The sequence below is a fragment of the Ptychodera flava genome, chromosome 13 (genome assembly GCF_041260155.1).
Source record: "Ptychodera flava strain L36383 chromosome 13, AS_Pfla_20210202, whole genome shotgun sequence".
Classification (NCBI taxonomy): domain Eukaryota; kingdom Metazoa; phylum Hemichordata; class Enteropneusta; family Ptychoderidae; genus Ptychodera; species Ptychodera flava.
The window spans coordinates 26,668,089-26,682,475 of record NC_091940.1 but is presented as its reverse complement, the minus strand read 5'-3'; the positions used below and the strand labels follow the sequence as shown (position 1 = coordinate 26,682,475).

General features: G+C 37.5%; 1 protein-coding gene across 1 annotated transcript; it reads right to left on the bottom strand.

Moving 5' to 3' along the window:
* Positions 1-156: 156 nt before the first annotated feature.
* LOC139148010 (flap endonuclease 1-like) lies at positions 157-14,353 on the bottom strand. The gene is made up of 11 exons (XM_070719265.1): positions 13,934-14,353; positions 12,817-12,919; positions 12,430-12,489; positions 9,918-10,134; positions 8,205-8,341; positions 7,720-7,786; positions 7,054-7,185; positions 5,359-5,445; positions 2,986-3,049; positions 2,380-2,496; positions 157-912 (listed from the first exon to the last, which is right to left on the bottom strand). Exons 1-9 carry the CDS (start codon positions 14,130-14,132, stop codon positions 3,002-3,004), a joined length of 1,050 nt encoding a protein of 349 aa, XP_070575366.1. The 5' UTR covers positions 14,133-14,353; the 3' UTR covers positions 157-912; positions 2,380-2,496; positions 2,986-3,001.
* Positions 14,354-14,387: the final 34 nt, after the last annotated feature.

Below are 14,387 nucleotides of genomic sequence, written 5' to 3'. Positions count from 1 at the left end.
ACAAAGTCTGAGCTGAAAGGATCATATTGGGCCGTGTTGCAGACCATACTGGACATTTTCTTTCTAAGTTGGGGAAACTGATGTTCTGCAAAGCCTTGTCGCATGTTTGGACACTCACAGAAACACAGAAAAGTGAAATCAACGACAACAAAACAATTAGCTTAATGTTCTTTATTTCGGTTCAAAGAATTTAAATACCAGTATGGCAGTGCTATCTATAATACTTGGATATGATTACTGTAAATGTGTACTGTGAAATCCAAATCAATTTTACATTGACAAAAATGCCATCATGAACTAATTTACAACTAAAATTCTTACACATAGAGATCAAACAATGCCCTTTAAGTTTACCAGTATGCCTAAGTCAATATGTCTTTCATTTCTTTGTTAAAACCACGCAAAACCATCACACAAAGTCCTACTTTCATTCCATGAAATACTTCCCTTATGTACGTCTAATCCGGCAAATTTTGTCATCATTAGCATAAAAATATGTCATGGAAAGATACAAATGTAAAGATTCAAAGGCATACATCTACATGTGGTATTTCTTCCTGTCGGCACTTGAAAGCAATCATTACGTGAAAATATGGAAATATGAATTTGGCATGCCTTACTTCCAACAGCATCATTGCAACAGTCAGCATACAAAATAATCCATTCAACACACCATTCTTGGCAACAATGTCATTTCAAGGAGTCGAGGGATTACTCAATATATACAGTATCAGAGTCATCAAAGGCATTTTTCTCCTGATTTCGATGGACTGATGACATGAAGCAAGTTTAGTGTAAAATTCTATAAAATCGTAGCTTCCAACAGTGGGGTTATCACTTGGCTTTCTTGAATTTGCTGCCACCTGCCCCCTTGGCTTTCTTTGCTGGTCCTCCTTTTTTGCCATCGTCAGACTAGAAAAGAGAAACAGAGAAATGTACAACATACCTTGAAGATGACTATTTGTGGAAACATCTAAATATTAAGCAAAAAACTACACCCAGTGAGGGTATACCACTTGATTTTGACCAGTTTACGACATACATCCACGAGTGATAGTAAATGCAAATACATGGTGAGATGCTCAAAACTGAGTGGTATATGCGTTGCTGAGGTGGTTTATCGGTATTATATCACAACTGTGAAACATCAGGAAAGGATTTTTTTCTCTGGCCAAGAGCTTGAGCATGTGCCAACTGTGACTTATTACAAATATACCACACTTATTTTCAGTTCTTGACCAATTAGATTGCAGTATTTGCACAATCATATACTGGTATAATTTAAAATGAAGTCTGGAATAGAGCACTAACAGTAGATCAGATGTTTGTTGGCAGGTCATCATTGGAACCTTGGTCTAGTATGAAGCATGTATGAGAAACTATAGAGGGCGCTGGTCAGATTTACCAACACTGTTCTGAAACCTTTTTTGCTTTATCTAGATATGCTCATTGGTTTACAACTAAAGAAGGGCAAGGGTGTAATTCTTGATATTTTCATTATTGTTTCTGTAAACCAAGTAGATCTGCTCTTACTCCCTAATGTATGTTGAAATACACAGTATAAGCCTTGACAGCACTACTCACAGTGTACAAGATGCGATCTTGTTGTGAAGAAGTGCATTCTACTCTAGACTTGGAGAGTCAAGTGTCAAGAAAAACGTACAACATCAAACAAATGTCATACACAATGTCTTACTTAACTTAATAAGATGCATTTCAATATGGTTTTGGAGTGTAAGGAAACACGACTTTCACAGAAAAAAAATGAAAGAAATGGAAATACATCAAAAGCTACATTTTTTGAACTTTGAAGACTCACTTTTGCAGATTTAAATGTGTACTTTACATGAACTTTTTTCATAAATACACTATTTCATTATTTGTTAACACAAGGACAGACTTCCAAATCAAATTACAGAAAACTTTATCAATATTTTGCAAATATTGTCCCCACTCACGCTTAAATTCTCTATTGCTTGTTTCTCACCTTGTGCTACCAGTATGGGAATGGGGTATTTATTTTATTTTTTTGAGCTTTTATACATGATCCAACTTCGACACAAAAGCATGCAGGATGTTTGAATGCTCTGGCAATTCTGAAACACAGCAAGATGGTGTCTATCTTCACTGTACAGAACTGTACAGTGCATATATATGTGATCCTACAGATACTGCCGTTATTTGCAAACTGTCAACTTTTTCATTTTTGAATTTTTCAAGCAAATGCCAAAGAAAGTGCTAACACGATAAGTTCATACGCTGCTGGACAAGAGACACACTCATTATTTTTTTGCTTTAAGACGCTTTCCAATATTTAGGATCTGTTGAACTTTTCCACTGGATATCAATGAAATAACTGTGAGAGATTGTGTTACACACCTTTCTCTTGTTTTGCTGGATGATGACAAGACAGTGAAGAAACCGTCAAGTCTGCCTTGCGTTGAGGAGTGCTTGGCCTTTGTCAATTTCTTGGCTCCATTACGGATACGATCCTCACTGGAGGAGATGAACAGAGAAAGAGAAATTGAAATCAAAACACAGCAAGATAAGTCACACCATGCGTCATTTTCCAACAGTCTACCTTTTCATCACTTTCAATTCCACCAGATTTTGTGAAAGGCTATTTGAAGTATTTTAATTGGTGTACCTGTGAAATTTTGTAAATCTTGGCCTTTTTCTCTCACGAAGTTCACAATGCGAAGTGATCTGACTGTATCTAATTGGGAGCAAAGCAATCATTTTTTACAAACTTGTGAACAATGACCATCTTCCAAATGTTCCATTTGATGTGGAACACCACCTGTTCAATGTCCATCTACAGTCTGAATAAAAATCCTAGATTTAAAATATCAAAGTCACAGGTATGTCTCATAAATGCTTTGAACGCGATTCTCATCTTTTTGAAAGTGTCATGAGCGTAAGAGCTTTTCAACAAATCTAAATTATGGTACAGATAAAGTTTATAAAATAGAACGAAGCACTCACTTGAAACCTTTCCTTTTCACCATGAGATCAACAAGGCCATCTTCATCAGGTCTGTCCATTTGATCTTTTAGAGTGTACAGAAACATTACATCAAGTAAACTAAAATACATGAAGATTGTTGACTATTTCATAGAATTGCTAACAGAATGAAAAAAAATGCATAAATGCCCCATTGAGTTCTTTTGAAGCGATATTTCTGATTTGACAGTGTAAATATTGCATGATTGCACCCAAAGATGATCCTTAATGAACACTTAAACCCTTAAGACGCCACGCGCCATAGACTTTCATGCAATATAGCCTCCCATGCCAAGAACTTTTTGAACCAATAAACTTGACATGTTACACTTCTTTTAGACAGGTACAGTGTATTTCCTGTGATTGGAAGCCCAGCCAAACCACTATTAATTTCAAAGATCAGGAAATGGAGAAGCTTCGAGAAGTCTTTCCATGTTTGGTTTAGCAAATGGGGAGTGGGAAAATGGGCTTAAAATGCACATTTTTGGTTCAAAATGCATTGAAAAATTGAATAAAAGACTCTAAAAATAGATCTTATAGTCCAAAAACCTGCAAACTTTCACACATTTTAAATGTCATGAAAAGACAGATATTTTGGTGAAAAATTTCAGCAGCGGAACTTATCAAATGTAAATAATAATTGTTGATATTTGTCAATAATACAAATACCACATACTTTTCAACACAGCTACACAAAGCATATAACACAAGTGAAATATAGCTCAAGACACAATTTTAATCAGCAACATGATTGAATTTCGTAAACACATCTTTTATCCATTTGTCGTTTATTATTTATTTATTTATTTATTTATTTGTTTGTTTGTTTGTGTATTTCTTTCTGCATCGAAAGGTGAAACCATGTAAACCAGGAAAAATCTTTGTTTTATATTTTTATTTGGATTCTGATTGCTATCAGATATAATTCAGTTGTTGTTGTTCTAGAATGAATGTTGCCATTAAAGTTAGAGAGGATATGTTTGAAAGATTTTGGCATTGCAAGTAAACACAAACAACTAATTAGTAATTTGATTGATATCATGAACAAGCTGCCATCTTACAAGGCATTTCAAATCAGAGCCTGTATTCAGCTAGGTTATTAGCTACCCTGTGATTGGCAAACGACGAAAAATTTCACCACAAAAACGCACTACCTGAACTTCTGAGAAAATAAATTTGATTCAAGAACTAAATAAAATAAGTTTGAGGTACAATAAGAACTAAATTCGCCTCTGAACGCTTTCGATAACCGTACTGGCCCTGACGTTTGATCGCGACGTCTCCGTAAATCATGACAGTCAATGTGAACACATACGAAAGTTTGATCACGTATTTTGACGAGCACGCAACATAATTCGCCAGTAAATGAACAGAAACCAATAGATATGATATAAATAATTACATATCGGGTATATTTCAACAAAAGAATATGTTATAGACGTAGGAATATGACGCGAGATCAACAGTTCGGAACGTGCCGTGTTTTACGTTTTGTACACACAACCCGTGATCGGCGGCCATCTTGGCCGTCTCGATACACGGTGAAGAATGCCGCGATACCAAAGTTTACTTGACATAAACAGACCTGATCGCTCCAAAATCACATATTAAATTAAGATTTCGTGAAAATCCTTTCAAATTTCTTCATCATTAGTGTTTTCAGCCAAGAAAACCGAACTGACAGACTCAAACTTGAGCTTTCAGAGAGGCTGGTCAATGCGATGCTCCGTGGTGACGCCATTCAAGCCGCTGTTCAACTTCAAAATCACGTTCGGCCGATCAAAAAAAGTCTTCATTTTCTCAGAGATTATCCTCAAAAAATACCAAAATATGTCATTTCTATAAAGAAATGGCCAATAACTTGTCACAAAACAATCGTCTTTAGGACGTACAGCAGGAAAAAGCATTCAGAGTGTTTCTCACTTCGGCGAAGTCAGCGACCAGATCTGATTAGATATTCACGGTAAAAATAGTCGACCCGATTTCCTCGAAAGGTCGCTCAAATTACTGGAAATTGCAGTAGCTACAACAGATGATGTCATTATTTTAGTCCTTATATAGACCTGAAGTGGGTTCAAAGGGTAAGGAATGGATTTATTTGTCAGGTGACCTGTTAAACGCGGGAAATCAAGTTCCACACTTTGCCTGAGCGAACCTCAGGCCGTGTACGGATATATCCGCGCATGGCGCTGAGCGTGAGTTGGGCGTGTAAGGATATATACGGGCATGGCGTTTTAAGGGTTAAGCAACTATTAGAACAACCACATGTGAGACCATGTTCATGACTTGTGGCATAAATTGTCAGAGGGTAGCTTTCTGCACCAATTTATTGGACAACTTTATGGTTTTTCATACCTCCATGTCCTTTCCTGGGTTCACTTCTGGATTCTGAAACAAATTTCTTGCTTCTTTGTACATCCAGTTTTCAGGAAGAGGGTATTTCTGAAGGGGTTAAAAGATTGCGAGGAAATATTAAATTTGTGTTTTTAATACAGCACCAGGGTTCTGCCCACGCCGGACGGCGCTGGACGGGCCCGTCCGGCACTCAGAATTTCCAACCAGCATTGACAAGTGACCGACCGGCACTTGCAGGTCAATGCTTTGAACAATCAACATGAATGTCTATGAGTGACACTTTTGAGGTCAAGCAGTTCATAAAATTGCATGAAGAGTTGATGAAAACAATGGTACTATAGAATGCCTTTCAATAAAATGCTATTTAAACAATACCACTGGTTGATTACCGTACGCTGATTTTGCATATGAAAAGCTGTTCAGCTGTTGAATGTTGAACGTACGTTCACAAGATCATCGCCCTAATGAACTAGACACGGTTTTCCTGTCACACAATATACTGCAGTATCTCTGTACAATCGAAAGAAGGAGAAAAACTGACGTTTTTTTGCTTTGTATCAAGGTTTATAACACCACAAAAATGAAGTACGGGAGCGAAAATGAGCACAAAAACAGGACTTCTAACTAAAACGTACTCTTCAATGTTCAGTTCAAACTCAATGAGTGGCATTGTGGAAAGACTGCATGAAATGAAAGTCACGAGCTAGTTTGGTGTCAACGAATCCAGTCTTTGAATTATCAATGAACACTCACTTATTTTTCAGGTCAATAAGCCAAAAGTTACTTGTCCGTGGCAACAAGCCTCTCTGTTTGTGAATTTTCTCATTCTACAATGACTATCAAGAAGCAATTGAAGTGAATTTGACATCGAGAAATTCCACTTTCAAAACTATAGCCGATTAGCCAACCCCTAAGTTCTTGGTTTAAACTCTGTAGAGTCTGCTCATGACCAGTAATAAGACCACCTAGGTCATTTGAAAAAACACTGGATGCTGGTACAGTGCAATGGTAATCCAAACTTCATAGTGGTGAGGGATGATATAAGCACAGGAAAATGATGACAAAAAAGTGGTACATTATTTTTCAGAAGCTTCAAAAGATTCCTTTACAACTACTAAAGATTGTTTTCTTTCTGTTTTGTTCAGTTAAAACTGAAAAAATACTTTGAAGGTACAGTGGAATTGGCTATTATTTGTATATCAAGCCTTAAGAATGTAAAAATACAAGCATATAAATGTTACAGTCTTTCATGAATATTAATGCTCATGAATATTAATGAGTCGTCCAGCACTCTTGGAACTCTGGGCAGAACCCTGCAGCACAGGCAATAAAGTATGTGGTTTTAGACATTACAAGGTACATTTTCTAAAAGAGTTTCTTGATGACACTGGCATGTGCACATGAATGGAATAATTCTCTGTGTTGTTATTAAACTCATCACCTCCTCTGTATGTAATGGTTTGACAAACAATGTCCCAAACCAATGTAGAAATGATTTCAGCTTATGTGCTACACACAAACAATGACATCAAGAAGGTGGCATCATCCAACCAGTTCTATCAACCTCTCAATGAAGTTTTGTGGCCAGTCTCATTTTTTTTGTTTGCAGTATTAACTTATTTTAGTTACATGTACATTTTGCGTTTTTTTAAATGAAATAATGAAACATGCACGAAACAGATTTGTCACACTCACTTTTGGGTCAAGATTCTTGACGACTTCTTCAATAGTTTTGTGCTGCTTGATCAAGTCAACCGCCCTCTTTGGTCCGATACCACGGATTGAGTCGCAGTAATCACATCCCAATAGAATACAAAGGTCAATAAACTATGTAGAAAGAAAGGAAGAAATATTGAAGCCACTGCTTGCTTGCTTCACCAATGTATTGCTGTATTGCAAACATGTCCTCTCTGTACTTCCTTGAAATTTCTCACTTTTCTGCCTCACAAAATGCTCACTTGAAGTTTTTCTCTTTGAAAATAACGACAACGTCGTCCACTGGCGCAGACTCTTACACCAATGTATAATGTATCATGACAGGTATTTCAAAACAGGCAACTATTATCTCATGAAAGCTATAGCCCTAGCTCCTAAACAAGTACCTATAACTTTTTACATATCTAGATGTTACTGAAATACACAATTACATTTTATCAGGTGAAACAAACTCTTTTGTGGAAATCTTGGCTATAAAGTGATCTTGTCTGCACTCAATCTTACACTTTGAAAGGGAGTTGTTTGAAGAGATTTTGTTTTGCTTTGAACAGAGAATGTTTGTGAAGTGACACTTCACAGTTAATGTAAACACAACTGCTGGAATACTGGCAGGTTTCTGTTATTGAGCTGTGTTTCAAGACTTACCTCATCATGAGACAATCCAAGCTCCGACTCAATCCGAGATAAATGATATTCTTGAATTGGCATCTTCCTGCAATGTGAACAGATAACTAGTGAAGCAGCGAGTAAATCCGGCTCTGAGAGCCTACACCATATAATTTTCTAGCTGGTGCTGACAACTTTACTGGTTTCATGGACTAGCAACAACTAATGCACTGGTATGTGGGGACTATAGTCGAGCAAATCAGAATGCAGGATCACTAGGTCTTCACTGATACAGGTCCAGGCACCACCAATTATTCCATGGATTTGGTCACTTCCGTAAAGGCTAAGAACTGATCTTGCACTTTAGCAGAATTCCATTGTGCATCACCAACAAGATTATCACATATTAAGAAAACCAAAATTTGGAAATCCTCATTTTAGCATATTCTTTTAGAATAGGGCTCTAAATTAAGAGTTTCACAGCCATTTCTGAATCAGAGGAGAACGTTTGAGTCTGAGTTTACCTGGCTTCACTAAATGTGAGATGTCTGATGACCACATTCGATCCGAACGTCAAACTGTCCATATCTTCTGTCGCTGTGGCGTAGACTTTGCCAGCTTTGACTAGCTCCGCACACTGGGCCTCTGCTTCACAAGGTGCCTGCAAGGTACAGATGTGTGATATATGTAGGCTACTCATGACAAATACGCAATTAAGCTGGAGGGTCTTTTGAGGCAATATTGTGCACATATTCTCACAGAGCAGAACATAACAGAGCAGTATTCGCAATGTCAAGGACTACAGTGTTCGCGCTACCGCTCGCCAGACGGCAAAATGGCGAATTGATTCACTCATTGGCGACTCAGACGGTCAGAACAATCGCCAGACTGGCGACTCAAAATTTGTACGTTCGGTCACTTTGTTCTACGATGTTCTGTTGCATTGCGGTGTTTTGTTTTACTTCTTGGGAAGTCTTCCGCCATAGTACTATCGTACTCATCTAAGTATAAGCCCTGCCACTGTTTTCAGAGTATAATGGGTCGTACAAGTTGGTAAAATTACTTTTCGGATAAAAGAAGCTAATGGGACATCGAAGTTCCCGTGATAGTATCGTGAGCAAATTGGCACGTATACCCAATACATGTACTTGTGCCCCTCCGAAATGTCCCCCGTTACCTAAATAGAATAGTCCCACTCTAGTTACGTCTGCCATTGTTCACGTTCACGCTGTCCTGTTTTCCCGGAGGTTGTCATAGTCCAACTCTAAACATGCAATTTCAGTTGTTTTCAGCGATCATCCTTTCATCTGTGAAGAGCGGTTTTACCGTGACCATTACAATTTTCACTGCTATGCTGTTGTTTTAACAAGACACGGACCGTTTGATCTTGGAAAGTAGAGTTGCTTTTACGTGCAGCCAATGCACATGCCAGTTCACCGGTTCACACCATGCTCTTGAACGTGAATGGCAGCACACATGATGTCTTTGTTTCACGTTTATATTTTATCTCAAGGTATGATTCAAGCTGAAATGTCACCAAAATGTCACTTCTATATCGAGGGATTGTGCAAACCAGTTTAATTTAAAACAGCTTTGTAAAACACTGTTTACTTAGCTTGGAAATTGTTACTGAGTTTTGCTGTCTTTTGGCCATGCACGGACGTGTATCAATATCAGTGTGATCATGGCATGCCATGCCACGTTCATGAAGATCTTGAGGATGTTACTCTTTTCTGTATTTTTTTGTACTTCACAATTTCTTTGGATGACGTTTGAAAGTTCAAGTGGTGTTCAATAGTCATGCATGAGTTTTGATACGAAGCATTCTTTTTATTGAACTATTAAAGCAGCACTGAGGATACATATGATGATGAGAAAGTGGCAGACCTGAAATATTTGGTTATCATTACTCTTGAGTATTTAATGATATCACCTTTGACCCTTCGAGATGAATGTGTGTGACCCTTGACCTCACCTCTCAAAAGAAAAATCTGGCTACTTGTGTTCACACTGTATTAGCCAAAAAGGCTAATCAGCTTGAGTAGCCAGAGCAAACCCTGGACTACATTACATTAATATCCAAATGGTACACAAAACTTGTGTAGCTTTACATGGTATCTGATTTTTAGGCTGAGGAGAGGGGGGAGGAGAGAGAGAGAGAGAGAGAGAGAGAGAGAGAGAGAGAGAGAGATATTGATTGAAGTAGAAAGAGAATACTTGTTCAGTGTTATACTTACATCAATATACGGTATTCCCATTAACTTAAGAAGTTCCTTGCATTCTTCATTGTGTCTTGGTGTTACTTTGACGAGTCTTCTTTGAAATTTGTGAACTTCTTCAGTCTCTCCCGCCTCTTCAGCTTTTGCGAGGGCCTTCTCAGCCTCTTCACGCCTCTCCTTCCTCTTAGTCAATTCCCCCGATTTCATTTCTGGTGGTTTGCCATCAAAGACGTATCTGCAACAAATCAAGAGAGACAGAGATATCTTTTTTAGAATTCACTTTCCAAATTCCAGATGTCATCACAATGTTGGGTAAAAACACCTGGTACTTGGTGTGTTGAAAATTTCTCAAACTGCTTCAGTAAGGCTGTGGCCTATCAATGCAATTGGGGATGAAATACACTGACTATCAATACAAATACGGACTAGAAAGTTTAACCCTTTTCCTGCAAAGTCCATATTTCACCACCAGGTCAAGATGGTTAAAATTAATGAAACACAACATATTCCATATGTTGTATTTTAACATAAAACTGTACATTTGAAACCTGTTGAAAACATAAATACTGTAAACTTGATTTTTTTGGAAAAAAGATGCTATGACAGACCAAGCCTAGTGGGTGAAAATACGTCATGTTTTGGCTCAATACCGCTTTTCAGGCCGCGTTCAAAAAAAGTGGTGGGGGGGGGGGGGGGCTGGAGGAATTCAGGGGGGGATTCGAAAATTTTTGGGGTAGTCGAGGGGGGGACTTGAAAGTTTTGCTCTGCCTATAGGGGGGGGGGGACCTGAAAATATTTTGACTCCCAACATTTTGATGTCGTCCAATGGTTCTAATGTTAGTAATAATTAAACAAAAGCTAGAACCGTTTTGTCATATTTTATGTCTTTATAAATCTCGAAAAAGTCTAAAAATGTATGAATGCCATTCAATTTTCGTAGAAAAAGTTGGCCTTGTAATGGGGCAGGAGCTACAACTTTTGATAATTTTTCAATATTTCTATGCAATGTATCAAACACAGTTTCTTGGTGTCTCTCTACAGCATGCTGAAAAACACAATATACAGTTTGTCAACAAAGCCCGTTTGTCTAAATATTGGTGATAATTGAATGATGCAAATGCACGGTACACGTAGGCTGTGTTGGCAAGCTGAATACTGGATAGCTCAACATTCTGTAGGAATAGAACAAGAACACAATTGTATAAACTGAACAAAAATATTGTCAAAATAAAAAGTTAATACAACTACTGCCCTGCTACTACATACTGGCAGTGACAGTGATACATGTAGCTCTGACTCTGATGTAGTTTAAGAAGATTTCGGTCATAGGACACTCAATTGACAGTGTAAACATACAATTACTTGTACACAAGATCCAGCCAGAGATCAACACATAGAAGACTAGGGGACTAACAGTTAAATTCTGGCATATGAGAACAATCAAATATTAGAGAAAAAAGATGGGGGTCACCATAATTGATCTTATACAAATATACGATGAAAAGTCAGTTTTTCTAAAATCACTTAAAATCAATATATAAAACCATTCATTTCAAGTTCATGCAGTGAATGAAATTTTCACATCTCATTGTACCAATAACACAAAAGTAAAACTTTGAACAGTAAAGACTCTAATTTAAATGGAAAAATGTGTGACTAAATGGAATCTTTTATTTTTTATCAAATTTGCCATTATTACACCCAAAATTTCTGAGATTAAAACATTAATTTCATGGAATATTTCAACCTTCCAGTATTGTCAATTTTGCAAAACATTTTATAAGTGGCATCTAAGTTGTATATGTCTTGTACTTTTGAAAAAAAATTTGGTAGGTCACTGTGCTCATTTTTTCACAATTTGGTTAAACGTAGCTAGGAATACACAATTTTCATACTCTCTCATGATTGTCATTTTGTGTGCTTTTCAGCTGGTGCCATTGAACTGGCCAGAGTTGGATAAACTCAAGTCGGCTTAGACTGAGAAATCCAAACAGTTCACTAATGCATTTAAAAATGAATCAATTTAAGAACTTGCTCTAGGTATATGGCTCTACAACCTGCTGATTAGAGAGAGTGTTGAACATTTGCGTGCAGAACGACACATTACAAGTTTTTTTTACTCTGCGTGCATTCCTAATAAATATGTGGCTATATGGTAATTTGGGGGGGGACTTGAAAATTTTTGAGGGTATTGAGGGGGGGGGGACTTGAAATTTTTGAGGGTATTGAGGGGGGGGATCTGAAAAAATAAGATTTCAATCGCGATTCCTCCAGCCCCCCCTCACCATTTTTTTGAACGCGGCCTTACTGACTTGGTTGATGGGAAGTGATACTGTCTGGCAGGATAAGGTTAATGATACAAAGACACTGTTACAAGACTTTACTACACTAATTCATGACACCTCTATCTTTTCAATTTCTGAAAACATTGTTAGCAGTAACCTTGTTTTGGACAACATTTCAGCATTTTGGTATCACAGATCCTAAACTCGTAGTAGGCAAGCTTCACCAACTTGGGTTAAATACTCACACAGGTTTGATTCCATTGTCAACCATTCGTATCGTCCTGTAAAACATACCCATCAGATGACTGCAGATACAATACAAAAAAGAGATTGGAAAAATTAAGTATGACCTGCACTGGAGAAATCAAAATCTTACTTTAATTAATCCTTATTGATCAATCAAAATCTAATGTTCATAATCAATGGAAAAACAAGGAATCTACATACTCTCAACTGGCGCACTTGTTTCTGTCATGTCAAAGTTCAATAAAATATTCATATTTTCTTTGTTTACACTATATATGTTGAAAGCTGTAATAAAAATCTGGCTAAAATAACTTCAGTGATTTCATGAGCAATAGGCTCTCTGTAATTTGAAACACAAAGTGCATGCAGAATCTGTTTCAACACACCTTGTCGTTTCACCATCTTCATTCTGCAAAACACTGCCATCTTGACGTACAGCAATCAGGAACTGGTATATGCTCATGGATGCATCCACAGCTACTTTACGACCTGACAGGTAGAATTTAGGCCTGGTGAGTGACATGGCAATGAACTATAGTACTGTGATTTCATCATTGACAGGAGCACTGGTAAACATAATGTGATAGAATTGGGGGGGGGGGTCGTGTGACACAAAAACACCATAAACAAAGAGCACAAACAAGTCTGTACTAAGTACAAATTGCCCACAAATTGGCTCAGTTTATCGAGCAACACATTGACAAAAGCATGGCCAAGCCCATTTTTGAAACTGCTCTCCAAACACTCAAAATCATTCCCAACACATCAGCCTGTAGCTTGAACATTCCTACAGTTTAAAGACACACTTTGATTTACCCCTATGATGTTGTATCACTGGAGGTTGATGGATGGAAACTCCTTGTCTCTTATGGACTTTGAGCTAAAAATGGTTACAATATGAAGACCAGTGACATATATAATTTTGAACTTGCTGCATTTGCAGGGCTGGGGTAGTCCCTGGTCCCAGAACAATTGAACTTTGCTTTGGGACTACTAATTTCTGGAAATGGTGGTCCCACAGGACTGCAACATTTTTATATGTTTCATGGATTGAAACTGCTATGCGTTTATGACAAGAAGATATGGACTTTTGAAAATCACCATGCATACCCCATTCTCTCCTAAAATTGTGCAAGAAAAGTTAAATATCCCCGTTCCGACAAACCATTAATCTATTGTTCTTATTTTTGATAATTCAATTTTTCTTGTTTTACTCTAAACTTTTGGATACAACGTACAGTATGAAGTTTGGCATCATGACGTGTACAAGCATTTAAATTTCCAATCACCATAGAAACAGCTGTCATTGTTGACATATTTTGTTAAACATGATGAATTTCAACAATGTATATATCTTATGTATTTAAATACTTCATCATACCTTCCATTTATTAGATGCAAACAGACGTGATTACGCCAACCCGGACAGAATCATGACGTCGTTCAGGACGGCAAAATATCAGCAAGGAAGGAATGTTCGTATTTCTTCACATGGGTACTTACCAAAATAGTTTTTGATTTCGTTTTCCTTCGCACCGCTTGGCGCATTGTCGGCGATCAGCTTGGCGAGCTGGTGTATACCCATCGTTTTATGGCTTGTGTGAAGTGCGACTTTAGAAATATTAAACGTCGAGTCAGCAGAGTTTGAAAGACGCGCACACACAAGTCTACAGCCCGTGACAACAATCTTAGTCAGACGCATGGGAATCACGCGCCAAAATACAACTGCTTTTGTCCACCCAAGTTACGCAGTAGTTGTACTACGTAGTTACAAATGCTATTTCCTTCTGGCCTATTCGAACGTAAAATAGCAAAATAAATTGTGAAAAGGAAAAGACTATAAGTACAACTCTTCTTCAAATCTAAAAACAGAAAATGTATTTTGAAGGAAAGATTACGGAATATTACAACACAACAAACGAATTTAACCCTTATCAAGTTAGAGGGCTATCAGTTT